The following is a 17,597-nucleotide window of genomic DNA, read 5'->3' as shown; positions in this document are numbered from 1 at the left end:
TTTTTACATGTAATATACTTACTTTGTAAATAAATACTTGGGACAAAATTTTGTGTTACGTTGTTTGTGGGTGTACACAATTTAATTTTATAGCCACAAAAATGGATTGGATTCATCTCAATAAGAAATTTATTACCTCTATGAGAGATTTAACCATCTAATAAGTAATTTGGCAATTTAAAACAATATTTTGCTCTATTTGAAATTACTTAAGTTTTGAAAGAAAATGCGTATGGAAATAAAAATAAGACTTGAAGTTAGTGGATGCTTTAGAACTTCCTAGGTATTTGTGATTGATAATTAAAATACATCTCCGCGTGCTTCTTTTCCAACTGCTGAAGTGCTCGGCTCTTCTGTAATGTGCATTTGTATGCCATAAAAGACTTGTATTGCATCAAGAGTAAAGGTCAGTCAAGAGTCTTCTCATATATATCTACTTTAGATAACAAAGTTTTAAAATGAGGTGGATATGAGTAGTAAAAGTTTTTAAAAATAGATTTTCTTCCTAAATGATAGAGACAGACAGTGATATAAAGCACGTGTGCATATGTATATGTATCTAGTTACATAAGTGTGAGATGGTAGAGAATTCTGTTTGAATCCTGGAGATCATGAGAGTATGAAGAAGTAGTTTCTGTTGTGGATTAATCATCAAAAATGGGATACACTGAATTTCCTACTTATATTGCTTTACTAATGCACTGCAATACAGTTTCTTTTTAAAAAGTATTATCTGCCTGATTGTCTCTTTAAATAGTATGTGTATGTATGAAAATTAATTTTGAAAGAGCACTAGCAAAACTTTAATGCTTTTTTTTTTCAAAAGCCGAGTCACATAAAAGACTTACAAATTTCATGACAGTGAACCATAACTTTTACTAGCTTATCTTTTGTAACCAGTTGTCTACTGTTAAGGCACAACTGTTCAGTGGAGTTTTCTCTAAGTCTTCTCCTAACCCTCTGAGTGTTCAGGCCTTACCTGTGGCTACTTACATACATTTTACTCTCTTTTTTTCTTGTGCTGGGGGAGGATCCCAGGACTTTGAGCATGTGGCCAGGGCTCTAGCCATAACCCTGATATACATTGATAGTTTGGTTCAAGGTTCATAGAAAGCTGATTGACATAATGTGGATTGTTACCCCAAAGGAGATTTTTTTCTGTGTCATATAAGCTCTAGTGTGCTAGAAGTCTCGGAAACAAAGTAAGGGTTGTTTCTCCAAACACAAATGAAAACAAAACAACCCCAGACAAGCAAAGCAACGGAGCCCTTAACACTGCACCTGCGTACAACATCTTGCAAGGGAATCTGTTCCTTTCCCCCTTTTGATACTTTTTTCTAGTAGCTAGTTACAGTGGTAGAGTAGGGGTTGAACCATTAACTGTATAATGTGCTTTATTACATAATGTGTAATATATAATATATAATTATAATATATAATGTATAGTAGGATTGATGTCATAACCTGTTTTCTGCTTCAAAGTACATTCAGGCTACTTATATTTATTGAAATAATTCTAAATTATGTGGTAGAAACAATGAATATCATTAAGTATTTGTTAAAGAATATCACTTTTTACTTAAATAATATCTTGGTAATTCAGTCTTAAGTTGAGAAGTTCAGTACAGAAATTTAAAAAGAAAATTGCAGTTATTATTAAAAAAACCAGCAAAAATGAAAAATATAGTGTGTTCCTTACCCAGGTTAGATGGGCAGAGAGTAGATGTATAGAAGATGTGTATTTTAGGGACAGCTAAGATGGCTATGAATCGGGATCTCTTAGTGCATTGATAAAGTTCAAATTTGCTAGCGTAAACTGGAATGTCTTGTTTTACTGATTGGTGTCAGTGACTATTTGGATTTATAATTGGAAAATAAGGACTTTGGATTTTATAAATATAATATTTATTATTTTAGTAGCATGGTTCCTCATGGATGCCTAGTCTCTAATTTGATTTTACAGATTGACATTTTACTGCAGTATTGTAAGTATAGAAAAATAATTGTTTTCCAAGAGATTCTAACAGTTCCTTATTTATATAATTTATAGTTGTTGTTCTTGGTTTATAATCATTATTCCAAACTTCATAGTCACCAGTTCCTATGCATACGTGTATACCATGTATAAAAATTTTAAATCAGACTGATATCCTAAAAGGAATTAAAGTTCAATATATGTGGCAGGTATTTTGTTTCAGTATAAAAATGTCAATATCTATATTAAAGGTTGTGGAATACCACAACACTATTATTGTAATTTTTACAAAGAAAGATCATGTATATATATGTTTTTAAAACTTTATTGGTAATTGTTATTTGGTTTTGGCTAGTATTTTTTTCTTTCTTTCTTTTTTGCTTTTATTGAGCCACAAAATAAATTTAGTTGTGAGATAGCTGACCATAAGAAATACATAAATAATGGTTTGGCACACTCAAGTCTCATGTAATTTTAAGGGGACCTATAAATGTGTATTTAAGTTTTGGGAGTTTTTAACTCAACCTTTTATGTAGATATATGTTAATAGTTGGTTATGTAATGATCCAACAGACATTCTTCATGGAGAAAAGTTAATGTTACTGAAAAGTAAGCATGATAAAATTAATTTATTTGACTTTGCAGTCAAAATTAATTGTATTGAATAGAATGTTTAGATCTACCTAATTAAGAATGTCACTAGTGTAATGTCACTCTGATGTATAGTCTCTGAGGAGAAATGACAGTAGGATCAGGAGCAGTCACAAAGTCTTTAGAGTAGTTCTCAAAAATTAAGTACACCTTGACACGAATACTGACTTGGTAAATTTTCTAACATCTATGCAATAATTTCTAACACTCTTAAACATTCCAAAAAATTGTGTTTATGTCTGTATGTCAATAAATTCTTTCTTCTAAACAGTAGACTTAGAAGAAAAAGTTTAAACAAGGTACATAACACTTATTGTTTATTTCCACCAGTAGTCTTCACATTTTGTATGTTTTTTTGTTCCTTGGATGTATATTGGATTCAAAAATTACTATCATTTTAAATGTGTGTTTTTGAGGGTTGAACTGGGCGTGTACACGTGGGGGAAACACTCTGCTCCTGAGCTCCGCTCCTAACCTCTAGATGCTGGGTTTTTGAGTATTAATAACAATATGGAATGCTTATAGGAAGAGAATGACTAACACATTTGACACATTTTCTTTCTATAGAAATATTAAGTACTTCCATAACAAGCAGTGGTTAAAGGAGTCTGAGCTCCATAGTTCATCTCATTTGGAGAGATTACAATACTATTTCTTAAAGGAAGAAAACACGCTTATGAAAAAATAGGCTTTAGAATTAACTCCTGTTTAATAATAGCAGGAGCTTGAAATGTTTTATAGGGTGTTTCTTACATCCATTCAACAGTGTTGCAAACCTTGAATCCCATGACCTTAATAGTACTATATGGGGAGGAAATTCCTTAGAATTCCATGTAAGCTGAAGATATTGTAAGTAGTATAATAAAGGAACATTTCATTTAGGTTTCTATAGAAGTCTTAAAAAGTTATACGGTCTGTTTTATTTGTGTTTTCTGTTGAATGAACAAAAGTTTGTGGTTAACTGTGGCTAAAATTGTATGGAAACTCCCTTTGAATAAGGTATAGTGTTTCCTCATTTTATTTGGATTGTAACACATTAGTCAGAATACATATCCAGTGAATACTTTTGTCCTTTTGAAATGACAAGAGGTTTTGTTAAGGTGTATATTGTATAGAAAACTTTATAAAGATCCATTTAAAACCATTAAACATTTTAAACACTTGAGGTTATCAAAATATTTTACTGACATTTACTTAGAAAATATCAAGTATTGGAGATTACTGTTATCTTTAATATAGGTGCTTAGTGCCGGTTTTATTTTTAACTATGTTAAATCTTGAGTTAGAGTTATACAACTTTGTTTCATTGGTGTTGGAGAGGAAAAAAAAAATTCCTTTAGGTAACCTGTTAGGAAGTCTCTGCCTAAACCAGCATTGGGTTGGCCAGTGTACATTAAATGACAGGTCTGACCAGCTGTGAAAAATAGTCATGCATTGTCCAAATTACGGTTTTAGCTTCTGCCACACGATTTCTTTCACCTTGAATTGATGGCATTTATTTGGCCACATCTGTAATATTTTTGGAAGTACGCTGCAGAGGTTTACCGTTTCAGTGAACCATTTATACAAACATGTCTCCAAAGGCTTGCCTGATAGCGCCTGCAGTCTGAGTGCTCAGGAAGAACTTGCCCGGCTCTTCTGCTGCCCTAGCCTTGCTACATACTAGTGTCTTAGAGCACACGTCCGAAGACTCGTGCACGGGGCTGGGGTATGGGAGGGGGTAAGTGTGGAGACGACTTTGAGATGTGCCCTTTTTCTGCCATCAGTCTCCAAGTGGCGTGGGGCCTCATTAATCATTGGAAATGCAGAAATAAAGAAGCCTGTCCCATTGGAGTTTTGATATGAATACTTACCTTTTCTTTTTTAATATATAAATACAGTTGAGGTATTTGGGTAACCCCTGACCTTTTGCTTTAACAAGGAAGCACAGTATAAAAATATTACCACAGTTTGCATGCAAACAGCTCCTGAGAGGTAGGGATAAAGCTCTCTAGATGAATATTTTTTTTTTTAAAAAAGTTGTGATGCAGAATGTCTTAACTCTGCCCAATATAGTACTTCAGGACCACCAGTGTGTAAAATTGAAAGCACATGAGTTCTGAAGCACTAGAGAAGGGTTGTAATTGATTAGAGCTGCTTGAAAGTATTGAAGTACAGTGAGATTTGATTTGTGAATGGTTCTATTCAATAAAGATTAATTCTGCCTTCCTGATAACATCTTAGTCCCCTCCATGAGTCAGCCCCACCCCACAGTCTTCCCTTAATAAGCTGGAACATTTCTACCTTACAGAATTGGACTTAACACTGCTGACTGAAACAAGTCTGACCATCAGTGATTATTAGCTTGAAGGGTGTAATTGAATAAATTATTTTTGTTTTACTAAAAGAGCTAAAATATACTATAATGTAATTGTGTATATTTCATGCCTTCCGTGTGCCTAGAAACTATCAGGAAGCTCACTCAGACTTAACAGATCTTCTTCTGTAATTTCATTTACATTTCAAAACATCTTTATGATTTAAAAGTGAAATCTGTATTAATTTTGTAAAGTAGAATCATTTATTTGAATGGAAGGTAGTCTCTTTGGGCAGTACGTGGCAGTTTTAGCTTTTAATAAATATTAGAGTAGCCTTCATTGCTTGCTCTTTTAAATTCTTCTCTCTGGGTTATTGAACTTAATCTCTGTTATCTGGGAAACAAGTTGCAAAGCTTGGTCACTCGGGAATCTTGAAATTACAGAATGATTGTTGTTGATGGAGACCACAGCTATTGTTTTGGAAATGACTGTTTACACACTCTGCTTCATCAGAGACTTTGGTCTGCTCTAAGGAGCGGATGTGGAAATGTGACCAGTCAGCTTATGCGATTTCACAAACGAGTCCTTAATGCTAAGATACGTGTTGAGTCAATCTTCTGTTTCAAAAGGATTGATTCATATTAAGTAATGGTTTTGAGTAGCACAGATTGAAAGTCTTGATTAAAGTAGCAGAGATCAAGGACACTGGAACTCTCTTTTCATCTCTCCACTTGCTCTCTTGCATTCCTTCATCCCTCCCTTCTCCCCTCCCTCCCAGTGGTTGAGGTGAGATATTCAGTAAGCATATGCTTTGTCCCTTACCTAAACTTTCTTTAACCATTTTGCAAAATTGGCACATGTACTTAGGACATTGCACTGGGTGGTTATGCTGAGCACTGTAAGAAGGTAACCTTCAAGGGAGGTTTCAGCCTCACAAACATTATGGAACAGGGAAACATGCGACGTGATGATAACCTGGAACAATTGTCCACTCCTCACCTGTAATTAGTCTGGTGTAGGAGGCTCATGGTAAGTTCTCTAGCCAGTCCTAAGGTACTGTTTGGAGGAGGGGGAGGCAGGGAAGGTGAGACTCACTTCCAGAAGAGAAAGCCTGGTTAGAATGTGAAAAAATACTGCATGCTATAGAAGATGGCCTTGATTTATCTCTCAAACTTAATCAGATCTTGGAAACTTTAATATACAATAGTCATTAAGAGTGTCATAGAACTTAAGACCCACTCTTACTCCTGTATGATAGAACAAGGACATTTCAACACATTCTTTGACAATTCTGCCTCCAGGTCTGAAATGTTTAACTGCTCACTGCGGCCGCCCCAAGTAATACCCCCATGGAACAATAGCCTTAATGTAGCCTAATGTTCTTGTCTCTCAGTGACTACTAATAAATATTCTCCTATGTGAGCTGTTTGTACAATGTGGACTATCCTGGGATATAGTGCAGTCTTAACTGTAGTTTTCTGCTTCCTGAAGGCAGAGCTTTTAAAAGCAATGCTTATGCCCACTATTGAAATTATGATTTTATCTATGATTATTACATTGCATATATTGTAACTGAGATGACCTACTTTTGGCTACTGTGGGAGTCATTGTAGCAATCTCACTTATTTTAAAAATAAAAACCTGAAGTATATTTCTTTACCCTTTAAGAGACACCCCCCCCCACTTCCCCTTTTTAGGTTAAATTATTTCTCTTTGACTTGAGCTAAGGCAAGCCCTGTTTTAGGAGCCAGTTAAGATGTGTGAAGGAGGAGGAGGAGTAATGGGAACTCCAATCACTAGTTTGAAAATTCTGCAGCTAAGGATTTATTTAAAAGCTAAAAAGACAGTCTTTAAAATCTGCTGTGTAGTTGGGACATGTTGGATATCATACAGAGAATCATGTAAGTGGACATTTTACTACACTCCTGTGACAGTTGATGAGGATCGAAACCATTTACATATCTGGATCAGCACTTGCTGAAAATTCAGTATTAAGGGACTGCATTATGTTTGTTTTGTTTTAAAAGTCCAGCATGATTTTGTCGGCATGGTTCTTAAATCCTTCAGGGTATCCTTGTGAAGTTTATTTTTCGTGAGACTAAAAACGGTATTCATTTGGTAGGTTTAAGGATGTGCTCAAAGGAATCTTAGAGGTTCCAGTGTTTGCTGTGTGCTTGTAATAAGTTCTATGTGGGAGCAATAGTCTATAGATATAAAATTAAATTTAAAATTATTAGAAAAGTTCAGTTTCATGTACATTCAGTGTCCCAAGCAATGGAGATCTTTACAGAACAGCTCTGGTGTCTTGAAAATGCTTCTATTCTAGTTGAATATCTGATTTAGTCACAGAAAATTGTTTAGAAACAGGCTAATAGAGGTATCTGAAGACATAGTTTCAAGCGGTAGAGAGAATTCTTTCAGTGGAGCGCCTGAGAATGCTAACTCGCCTCCAGGTTTACTCCTGTGTCATACATGGTAGACCACAATGTTTCAATAATTCTGTGGTCTGCTATTTTGTAAAATTGCTTCCTTTTGGAAATTTGTTTCAATATTGGGAGCTGCGGAGTCAATAACTTAACAATACTTTGATTAACTCAGCATCCAGCTTTATTCTAGGGAAGTTCATGGGACTATTAAGCTCTTACTGTTTTTAACATCCTTGTTTCTCTTACACTGGAAAACAATTTGATTAACATGAGCTCATTTAATTTTGTCGATTTCAAGCCATTACCCCGAGAGTTAGTTACACATGCCAAGTGCAAATATTTACAGCAATTTCATTTTTCAATTTCTAGTGAGAGAAAATAGCATCATCATGATCTTTAACATGCTGTGACCCAGGAAAGCTCACAGCCCTGCTAAGCCTTGTACCTTCATGCTTAACAGGTTCACAGAGAAAAAGACTTGAAATAAGGTAGCACTTACCCCAAAAGAAGCTTTGCTGACACGGTGTCACTGCGCTGAAGAGGCTGTTTGACGCCATAGTCCCTCCTTTTTTTTCCAGATAGAACTTGTGCCCTCTGTTGTAAATACTGCTTGCAGCCTTAAACTGAAAATACAAACCATACCCAGTCCCTGTTTTAGTTGTACAGTATGCCTGGAGTACATAGACTTTATATTTATTTTTTTCTGTCAAGAAATTATGTAGCTGGTAACATGTGAAAAGCAAGGAAACAAAACAAAACGTAGTGAGCAAATATTTGAAGGACCTACTATTCCTGCATGGACTGTGGTTAGAGCACTCACTGACTTGGTTGGTCTCGGTGGCTGGTAGTGACCTGCAGAGATTAACCATTTAAACGCCAGAGCCTTCTTGCAGTCTTCCTGGAGAAAGTTTGCACCGCACTTGTGGTTCTGTGGTTGTTTGTGAGGCGAATGAAGCATTCACACAATCCAAAAAAGCAAAAGCTTTAAAACTCCTATTTTTTGCAAGCACTATTACTGGAGAGACAGAATCATGTGGTTTGTGACCTCACAGTACTCAAAGTAAAGTGGGACTGCCTACCACTGTGGCTTCCCCTTGCTCTCTTCCCTCCCTCTTTCTCAGTCTTTTTCCTTCTCCCCTCCCCTCCCTCTTTTCTCTTTTCTTGTCCTCTCCCTTTCCTTCCGTCTCTTTACTTATGGGTGTTCCTCTGTCTCTCCTTCCCTTCCTCTCTCCCTCTCTCTCTCCCTCTCTCTCTCTCTCTCCCTCTCTCTCTCTGACAAAAGGCTTGTGGTAAGGCCTTCCTGGCATTCAGAAGGTTATAGCTTTTTAATTTTTGTGACTCATGAGGATTTGGATAGAATACAAATGCTGAAGGAGCCCACACTCCTGTAAGGTTAAGCCTTTGGAGAGCAGAACTCTGTAGCTAAGGGTTTTCCTTTCTGCCACCTCCCTACTCCCCCCTTCCCTCCTCTGCTTTTTCGTCTCTTTTCTCTACCCCTCCTCCCTTTCCTTCATTATTATGTCTATGGAAAAGTGAGCAAATTTGTCTCAACCGAGTGTGTGGCGTTCTGAGCAACAGTGCTGCTTTGCAGTAATTCGCATCTTGGGATTGTATCCCTTGCAAGGCTGCTTCGGATTTCCCAGGGTGGCTGCTTCCTTCTGTTTGCCTTTTGCTTGTCTTCCTAGGCTTGGGGATCTGTAACTCATTGTAAAAAGCAGTTCACCTTTCCAGAGGTCTGCTTGCAAACTCCTTGCCGGGATCGACTGTAATTGGCTGTCACAAAAGTGTTAGCCTGGGGATTCCTTTACAAATATTAAATCATGGCTGTATAGTTGATTTTTTTTTTATTATGTGGCGGCTCTTACAATAAAGATTAAATGTAATTAGTATCGTTTATATTATTTTTGCCATCATCCCATGGTTACTTTGAAGATCTTACAAAACAAATGTCAGGAATTGTGGTGGACATTTTGTTGGACTAATGTTAGTTTTCTGTATGATTGGATTTTATCTTTCACAGAAATGTTTTGTATAATTCTTTCGTCAGCATGCACAGTGACTGTAACAGGACTTTGGGTGCAGTTCTGCATATATAATGAAATATGCAGTAATTCCATAGCTCAGAATAGAGGGGGTTAACAGAAACTGTATTTTTTTGTTGTTTATAATGGAAGCTTTGAAATAAATTACAAAATGCTGTGTGTAGTAAGGAATAATGCACACAGACAGAGTATGTTAGTCGTCTCGATTTGCTAATTCTGATTCAGAAGAAAATTGAAACCATCTTTGGGAAACTATCTCTTCTTTTGCCCTCTTGGACATGTATGTCTAGAGCTCATTTTCTTATTAGGATGATTATATATCATAGGCAGTGAGTTTCACATTTATGAATAGAGCTTCCTGTTTTCATTAGTTGGGAGCGATGGAGGATTTTTCAACAAACATTATAAAGGCGAGCAGACCAATTTCCTAGGCATTTTTTGCCATTTATCCACGCCACTCTGAATTTGCATGTTAGATTTCTTCCTAGTGTGATGGTAACCAGGAGTGGCATGGAACGGATGACTGTGATGGTGGGTGGGGACACAGAAGTACAAGAAATTATTTGGGGTGCACAGTGGAGGTAAGAGGGAGTGACTTAGAGGGTGCCAGAAGTAAAATATTCTTGTGTCTGTACACCCCAAAATAACTCATTGTCTGTTTTTGTTTCCTCTTAGTTAAAGTTATCTATGAAATCATGTTCATAAGATTCTTTAAACATTTTTTCTCTATATACTGGAAAGACATGGTAATGATTTTAACCCCTTATTTTTCAAGAATCTAGGTTTATTTATTTAATTTTTCAGAATAAACTTTTAATAACAAAACCACAGAAATACATTCTGTTGTTTGATTTTTGAGGCTAGACTCATGTTTTACTGTAAAACAGATATTTATACTGAAGTTTTCATTTAGGGGTCATTATTCATGCAGAGGGGAAAAAAGTTACTCTATTATCCTCTTTCATAAATAAAGTGTGCCAGTGTGATCTTTATCTCTATTATTCAAAGTAAATAAAAAAAGGGTTTTGTCTATATAATTTGTGGAGTTTCTGAACTTAGTTCCATATGTACAAGGCATCGCCGCAGCACTTGGCAGTTGAAGATGTCTGGGTAGTTGCTTTAGGATAGTAAGCAAATGCTTTTCTTTTAGAGTGCCCAGGTCTTTTATCTCCTAATTTTTCATGCAATAATTTTTCCCTTACATTAAAAAAAAAGGTATATACATTTTGGTATTCAAATTGATCTAAAATGAATTTGAATAAATTTTACCACCATCTCATTTATCTTGTAGTCACATGGTCTTTTTTGCAGGTAACCTAACCCTATTTCCTGTGTCTGTGAGTTATGGTCTGTATCTCATGATAAAAGAGTTTAGTAGATGTTGCTGAGAGTGGCCTTTATGTGTTGTGTAAAGTCCATCACATTCTGGCAGGATAAAAACAGGAATGTTACATTTGTGGTTAAATTTATGCATTCATTGTCCTCGTACCTCTCCCAATTCAAACTAGACTCAGGAGCAACCTGTACATTGTTGTGGAAATTTAAAGACAACACTGGTGAGTGGTAACATCTTTGATACTGACTGCATTTCCTTAGAAATGGCTGCTAGAGATGGAGAGAGGGAACAAGCTTTGGAAAAGCCATGGCAGAAAGCACTTGTTTAGAGACTTTTACCATGCTTATATTCAGAAATGGAAACTACAGACTCTCTTTAAAGATCTTTTAAATGTAATCCTTTTGGGGGATATGCTAGCAATTGCTGTGAAGTAAGTAACAAGTTTAGTTGTGCCCTATAGATTCTGTGTTTTCATTCAATAACAATGAAATACAGCTTTAAATTTGAAATCAGTCTTAAATCATGAAATTATTGTCTTGCTTTCTTATTTTTTTTTACAATTTAATAATTTTTTCAGAATTGTCAAAGTTCTTAAAATATCAAGACATATGAATATAACAGTATAGTAATATCTTAAATACTATACATTTCTTCAATGTTACCATTTGAATTAATTTTTATTTGATCGGTTCCTGCTTGCACTTTAACACAGTAGCCTTACTTTACCAATACTGTGCCAATATCTGTGCTCTAAAGAAGGATTCCTTTGGATGTATAGTTGTTGCTTTTCTATTCTTTTAATCGAAACAGTAAGAAAATGACTAACAAACTCTAGGTGCCCACTCTGGCTTAAAATAGTCTGCTTATGAGACTTGGGCTAGGGACTTTCTTAATTCATTTTAACTTAATATTTAGTAATTTGTGTTTTCCATTGGTGGGTAATTTTTCTTTTTTCAGGTTTAATACATAGCTGTTTAAGTTCACCTGGCATTTATCAAACTTTTATTAAAGACATGAAATTGTTCTGTGTTGGCAAAACATTATAGTTTTATATTCTGAATTATGATTATGAGATATTAACTCTCATGCCTTTATATTACAATTATAAGAAAGCATATCTGGTTGTGAGTACAGAGTATTTTGAACTTGGCTATGAGGTTTTAAATTAGATAATATTTTAAAAAGTACCACAGTTTTCTTGTTTACTGATTTCATGTGTGTGTACTTCTGGCAGTGGTCTTTCTAAGTGTGATGTAATATGCAGATTGGATGCCCAGAGAGAACATCCTAAGTTGTTGTCCACATCTTACCTCCTCCCTCCTCCTTTCCCTCCTTCCCCCCTCCATACTCCCCCTCCTATGGTCCCTCCTCCTTCATTTCTGTTCCTCTCTTTTTCCTTTCTACTCCAGCTCCAGGCTTTTTACTTTTCTTTTTCCATGCTTATACATTTCTATATATTCAGAACGTTCTTAAAATTCTATCGAGGAATATCGACATCTTAGCACTCACTAATGAGCACCTCACAGGTCTGAAGTGCAGCCCTTTGTGCACACTGCCGTGTACTGTACCTCAGGTCTTAGAGATCATTGACAGCTCTGTCCAGGAATGTTTTATTTCTGCCAGTCTGTCCCTCGACCCTTTCCTTTATGCTGTTTTACTTAGGCATATTGTTATGCACGACATTGGCACTCTGGTTGTGAGGCATTACTCTCTGAAGAGTGGTGGTCTATACTTCTGTAATGTATCTGTATAAAATATTTTATGTTTCTTATAATTATTAAAGCAATTCATCTTCATGTCATTTTTGTAAGATTTTTTTTAAAAAAGGTGACAACTTGCACAAAATGTGGGAAACATGCTTGTATGACAGCAGAGGATGTGGCCAGACTAAAGCAGGAAACGACTATCCACAATGCAATGTTACATACACTACCACTTAATAAAATTTATATCAAACATGCTTCTGACCAAACCAAAGAAAAATAATATCCTAGCTATGCAAGTTAGTGTATCTAGAGAAAAGTGAAACTAACTTTTGTGCTTGCATAGTAAGGGGTAAGTGTGGGGCAGCCTAATACATGGGAACCTTGATTGTCACTTTGTCTTTGTGATTTAGGACTTGACTGCAGGTGACATTATTCTGAAGTGAGAACTTAATTGGTGTCGCTTGTCTTGGAAAAGGCCCTATTCGCCACCACTCTCTTGTTCACTTGAATTGTTCTTGTATTGAACAGAGTTAGAGGAGCCTGTCACCCAAAAGGCAACAAAGTTACAATTTTTAGATACTGTCGGTCTTATGTAAGCTTTGTAGAGGGCCAGGTGCACTTTTTAAAAGTCTGATTTATCATTTGTTGTTGTGTAGTGGCTCCGGCTTGAGTCAAGCCCAGTGAGGCATACTTCTTTTCTGAGTAATTGTCTCTCTCACCATTGTATCCATACCTTCCCCTTCTGTCTATAAACTTGATGAAGTCAAGGCAAAGCAAAAGTGAACTTTTATATGATGTGGCTAAAAAAATGTATCAATGTATCATAAAAAGATCAGCTTTTAATATATTTAATATTCCCATTTATAAGTCTTATTTATAAGCTATTGAGCTTTTAGTTGTCAAACTTCAGCAATTTTGATGAATTTAATACTTGAAAATTTATATGTATTTTAAGGTTTTACAAAGGAGGTTGGCCAAATATTAAAAAAGGATACATAGTTTTTAAGTTGACAAATAATGGTAAGAGATTTTATTAGATGATAAGGAAAGACTGTCAGTATCACTTATGAATGGCCCCTCTGCATATTGCAGGATGTCTGGATTACCCATGTTTGATTTTGGAACATCTCAGCATTTAGGTTTGGGTGTTGCTGTCTATATCTCCTTTAAGGATGATTTGCTTAATTGTTGGAGTTCCCCACTTTAGAAGATGCTTATCAAGAACAGCTGTCGCAGCGTGGCTTTCTCCACGGACTCATGGTGGTCTTTGGAAGAATGTTTCTCAAGTTTGACAGGTGAGACAGAGGCTCTCCAGTGCCACTGCTGTTGGATGAATCTGACTGTGGTCGGAGAAAGTGCATCTTGCCAAAATATATGGGTGAGACCACACACAGCCTTTAGAATAGTTATTGTAGGGTTATTTCAGGAGTACATGTCTTGACAGTTCTTTTATTTGCATGCCAGTTTCATGGCCGTGTATAGATTTCTCATTGGGTTCAGAAAAGGCTATTGTGGATTGAGGTCTCTATTAAGCTTTACGTATAATTTATGGTGAGTTCAGGCATAATTAACAATACAGAAAGAATATTGAAAATGAAGCAGTGGAATACGGATCTTTTTGTTTTTACAAATTTGACAGTATTCCCACTGGAAATCTCAATTTCTCAGATGTTTTAGCAGTTAAAAATTACTCTATTTGAACTTAAAGATTTTTAAAAATTAGAAATATTCAAATATTTGTATTCTCTGATAATATTAGGAAAATTACAATTTCTTAAAGTATATTTAAAAAACAATATTACTTATAAACAGTGTTTGTAAATTTTATAATTTAGTAAAAGCTTGAAAGCATTGAAATAAATTCTGGAGAAGACAGTTTCTAAGTATGTAGGCATAATTTGCAGGCTACCAGTCTTTTATGAGATGATTAAAGCTTTGTTCAAAATTCAAAACTATAATTAAAATTACAAGTTTTCTTAAAAGAAAGTTGGTACCTCAAAAACTGACATTTTTAGTGAACTCTAGACTTTTGCAAAAATGTTTCTTTTAATAAAATGATATATTTGGACGTGTTCATAATTACTATTTGCAATAATTGTATTAAAAACATTCACAAGACTTTTCACTTGATTAGTGCATATACTTAATATACTTATAATAATTCTAACCTCCCAAGATAAGTTTGTGTCCTCCCTGTTCTCCCAACATAGGCACAGGCCTCCTTTCCCATGTGGCTGATGTCCTCCCAGAGCATGAAGACTGGGGCAACCACTTCTGGCTTTTCAGTGAACAAGTTCATAGAGAGATGAGAATATACCATGTACAAATAGATTGTTTAAAAAAGAACTGGTGTTTATTTCTCAAAGGTTAGCTATGTCTGAACCTAGATTGATTGCTATGAAAAAAAAAAAAGAAAAAGAAAGAAAGAAAGAAAGAAAGAAAGAAAGAAAGAAAGAAAGAGGAAAAAAAAAAAAGGAAAAGAAGAGAACTGCATAGGCCATTTTTAGACCCGTTGAGGAGACTCTGATCTAGACTCTGGGTACCAGTGAGTTACACTCAGGAGCATCAAGCTGACGACAGTAGTGTTGACTTCCTTCCTCTTAAAGGAAGTATGATGAAGTCAGTGGCATACTCGAACAAATACACACATAAATGTGCCAGTGTTTGCTGTGGGATCTGTGCAAAGGGATAGATTGACATTTATTTTTCTACTTAAAAAGTGGATTCTGAAACATGAAGCATTTGTGTTTAAATGACTTAGGAATTAGTTTTAAAACTGAAATAGTTACAAAATTCATTTGTGTGGTATGGTATATAAAGAATAAATTAGCTGGGCAGTGGCAGCACACGACTTTAATCTGAGGTATGCAGATTTCTGAGTTCAAGGCCAGCCTGGTCTACAGAGGGACTTCGAAGAAGGCCAGAGTTACACAGAGAAACCCTGCCTCAAAAAGAAAAAAAAAAAAAAAAAGAAGAAAGGAAAGGGAAGGAAAAGAAAAGAAGAGAAAAAATTGCAGGAATAGATTGGTTACAATTAGTAATTTAATAATTTTAGTTTATAACGTTAACCTTAAACTCTTAAGTTTGTAGTGAAGCAACTCAGGGCTGGACACCTGTAGAGAAAATGGTGTGTCACTTTCCATTAAGTTGGATCATTCTAGAATGTATAAAAATACCCTTAAAAATTCATCCATTTTAGCCATGGTAGTGTACATGTGTACAGGGGGAGGCTGAGGCAGGAGCACCTGAGAGGTTAAAGCCAGGGTGCGCCGTGTAGGCTGACCCCACCCCGGTTCAAACCAATCGTGCAGATGAGAGGTTAAAGCCAGGGTGCACCGTGTAGGCCGACCCCAACCCGGTTCAAGCCAATCGTGGGAATGGACAGAGCTGAGCACTTGCTGCTTTTGCATAGGCCCTGGGTTTGGTTCTCAGTACCCACAACCAGGCTCACAGCTGTCTGTAAGTCTTAGTTCCAGGGATCCAACACCTTCTTCTGGCCTCTATGGGGACAAGACACACATGTGGTAGACAGACATGCATGCAGACATAACATCCATACATGTAAAATAAAAATAAAGGTAAAATAAAGCCAAACAGTTCATTCACATCAACTAATTACTGTTAGCTTATATTATTACTTCTAAATCTTACATTTCAAGAATTAGTCTAGGGATCAGAAGCCTATGTCTAAATCAGAAGTATTGAATCTTGAATTTGTGTCATACTAGTTGATACTTTACCAAGGGCTAACATACCTTTTCTATAAAGAGGCAGATAATAATAAATATTTTTGGCTTAGGGGTTGTAGACTTTCTGTCAGCAACTCAGCTCTGGTTGCAGTCTCAAAGCTGGCAGCCAGTAAATGAATACATGTGTCTGCATTCCACTAAAACTTTATTTACAAACCAGGCTCTGGCTCCTGCACCTGTACTGTTATTCCTAGAGAGCTATGTGGTCTAGTGGATACCAACTACAGAAGAGGCAAGAATGAGTTGTAGTCATGATCAAGTTTATTATTCTTAGACTGTTTACAAAATCTTTATTAAAAGTTTATTGCCATGTGAAGCCTTGTGTCGACAGGGCTTTATAACCATCTGTTGAATTGGCCCAGCTAATGACTTTGTAGTAAATTTCTATTAATTGTATAATTATTATGTTGTGTATATTTGTGAAGTACCTTAGAAAACTTTTTAGGTATGAAGTTGGAATACAAGTAAATTATTTTGACTAGCAACATTTATACATTATATATTCTAGAAGCAGTCCTATTGAAATTTACTTTAGTTGTTCATCATCATTAATAAAATCATAATGGAATAATTGAGGAATAATTATAAAAGTAAAGTTGAAAATATTGTATTCTTTACCCATAGAAGTACTATTTATTGAGAATTCATTGGGTTTAATGCCCAAGCAAAAATGTTTAATTGAAATACTATTAATTATTATCAATTATTTTTCCCAATATTATTTGTGTATGTATGTATGTGTGTATGTATATATGTATGTATGATGTGTGCATGTGTGTGTAAGTGTAAGACAGAGACACAAGAATATGCACATGTGAATGAAGATGCCTCTTGAGTTCAGAGAACAGAGTGGAGCTAGGCTTATAGGGGGTTACGAGCTGTCTGAAATGGGTACTGGAACTGAACTCAGGTCCTCTCTGTAATGGCTGAACCACTTCTCAGACCTTCATTTAGTGAGATGACACACGAAAGTCATTGCAAGTAGTGATTAAGATAGCTTGTTTGGCAGGACACAAGGAAGTGCTCAGAAACCCCAACAGCATCCTCCAGGGCCTTTCCATGGAAGGTCACATTGCTCACTTACAATGCAGTTTAAAAAGCAATCACTGTTCTTTCTCTCAAAACAAAAAACAGCATCCCAAATCAAAACAGACAGGCAAGCAAACAAAAACTGCAAAAGACAAAAATACCATACCAATACAAAACATGAAGTTGGGTGGGTAGGGAGATGGGAAGGCTCTTGGACAATTGTGTTGGGAAAAGAAATAAAATATGATCAAATTATATTATGTGAAAAAATTAAAAAGTCAATACATAGACACAAAAGGTATCATTGTGGTGAAATAACCCAGAAAATTAGAAGGCAGAAAGATCACTGTTAATCACACTTAAAGTGATTAGAAGATATTTAATAA

The 17,597-nt window shown here is 35.7% G+C and overlaps 2 protein-coding genes across 7 annotated transcripts in view; one reads left to right on the top strand and one right to left on the bottom strand.

Annotated features, from left to right (window-relative positions):
• The window catches only part of Runx2 (RUNX family transcription factor 2), a 316,322-nt gene extending 308,015 nt beyond the window's left edge, over nucleotides 1-8,307 (bottom strand). For 2 of the 5 annotated variants that reach the window (XM_085832576.1, XM_029471397.2), the window contains exons 1-2: nucleotides 8,137-8,307; nucleotides 7,849-7,972 (exon numbers count right to left, since the gene is read on the bottom strand). In XM_085832576.1, the coding sequence (XP_085688702.1) occupies nucleotides 7,849-7,972; nucleotides 8,137-8,307 (295 nt within the window). Of the gene's footprint in view, nucleotides 1-7,848 lie in introns of all 5 variants that reach the window. The other 3 variants (XM_021186134.3, XM_085832579.1, XM_085832575.1) reach the window with 3 other exon arrangements.
• Supt3h (SPT3 homolog, SAGA and STAGA complex component) overlaps nucleotides 1-17,597 on the top strand; it is a 332,054-nt gene that overhangs the window by 29,974 nt on the left and 284,483 nt on the right. The gene's annotated exons all lie outside the window — the stretch shown is intronic.

Source organism: Mus caroli, unplaced genomic scaffold (genome assembly GCF_978045245.1).
Source record: "Mus caroli unplaced genomic scaffold, Mus_caroli_1 scaffold_18, whole genome shotgun sequence".
In the NCBI taxonomy this organism is placed as follows: Eukaryota; Metazoa; Chordata; class Mammalia; order Rodentia; family Muridae; genus Mus; species Mus caroli.
Note: the sequence above shows the minus strand (reverse complement) of the source record. Positions and strands in the feature narration are given on the sequence as shown.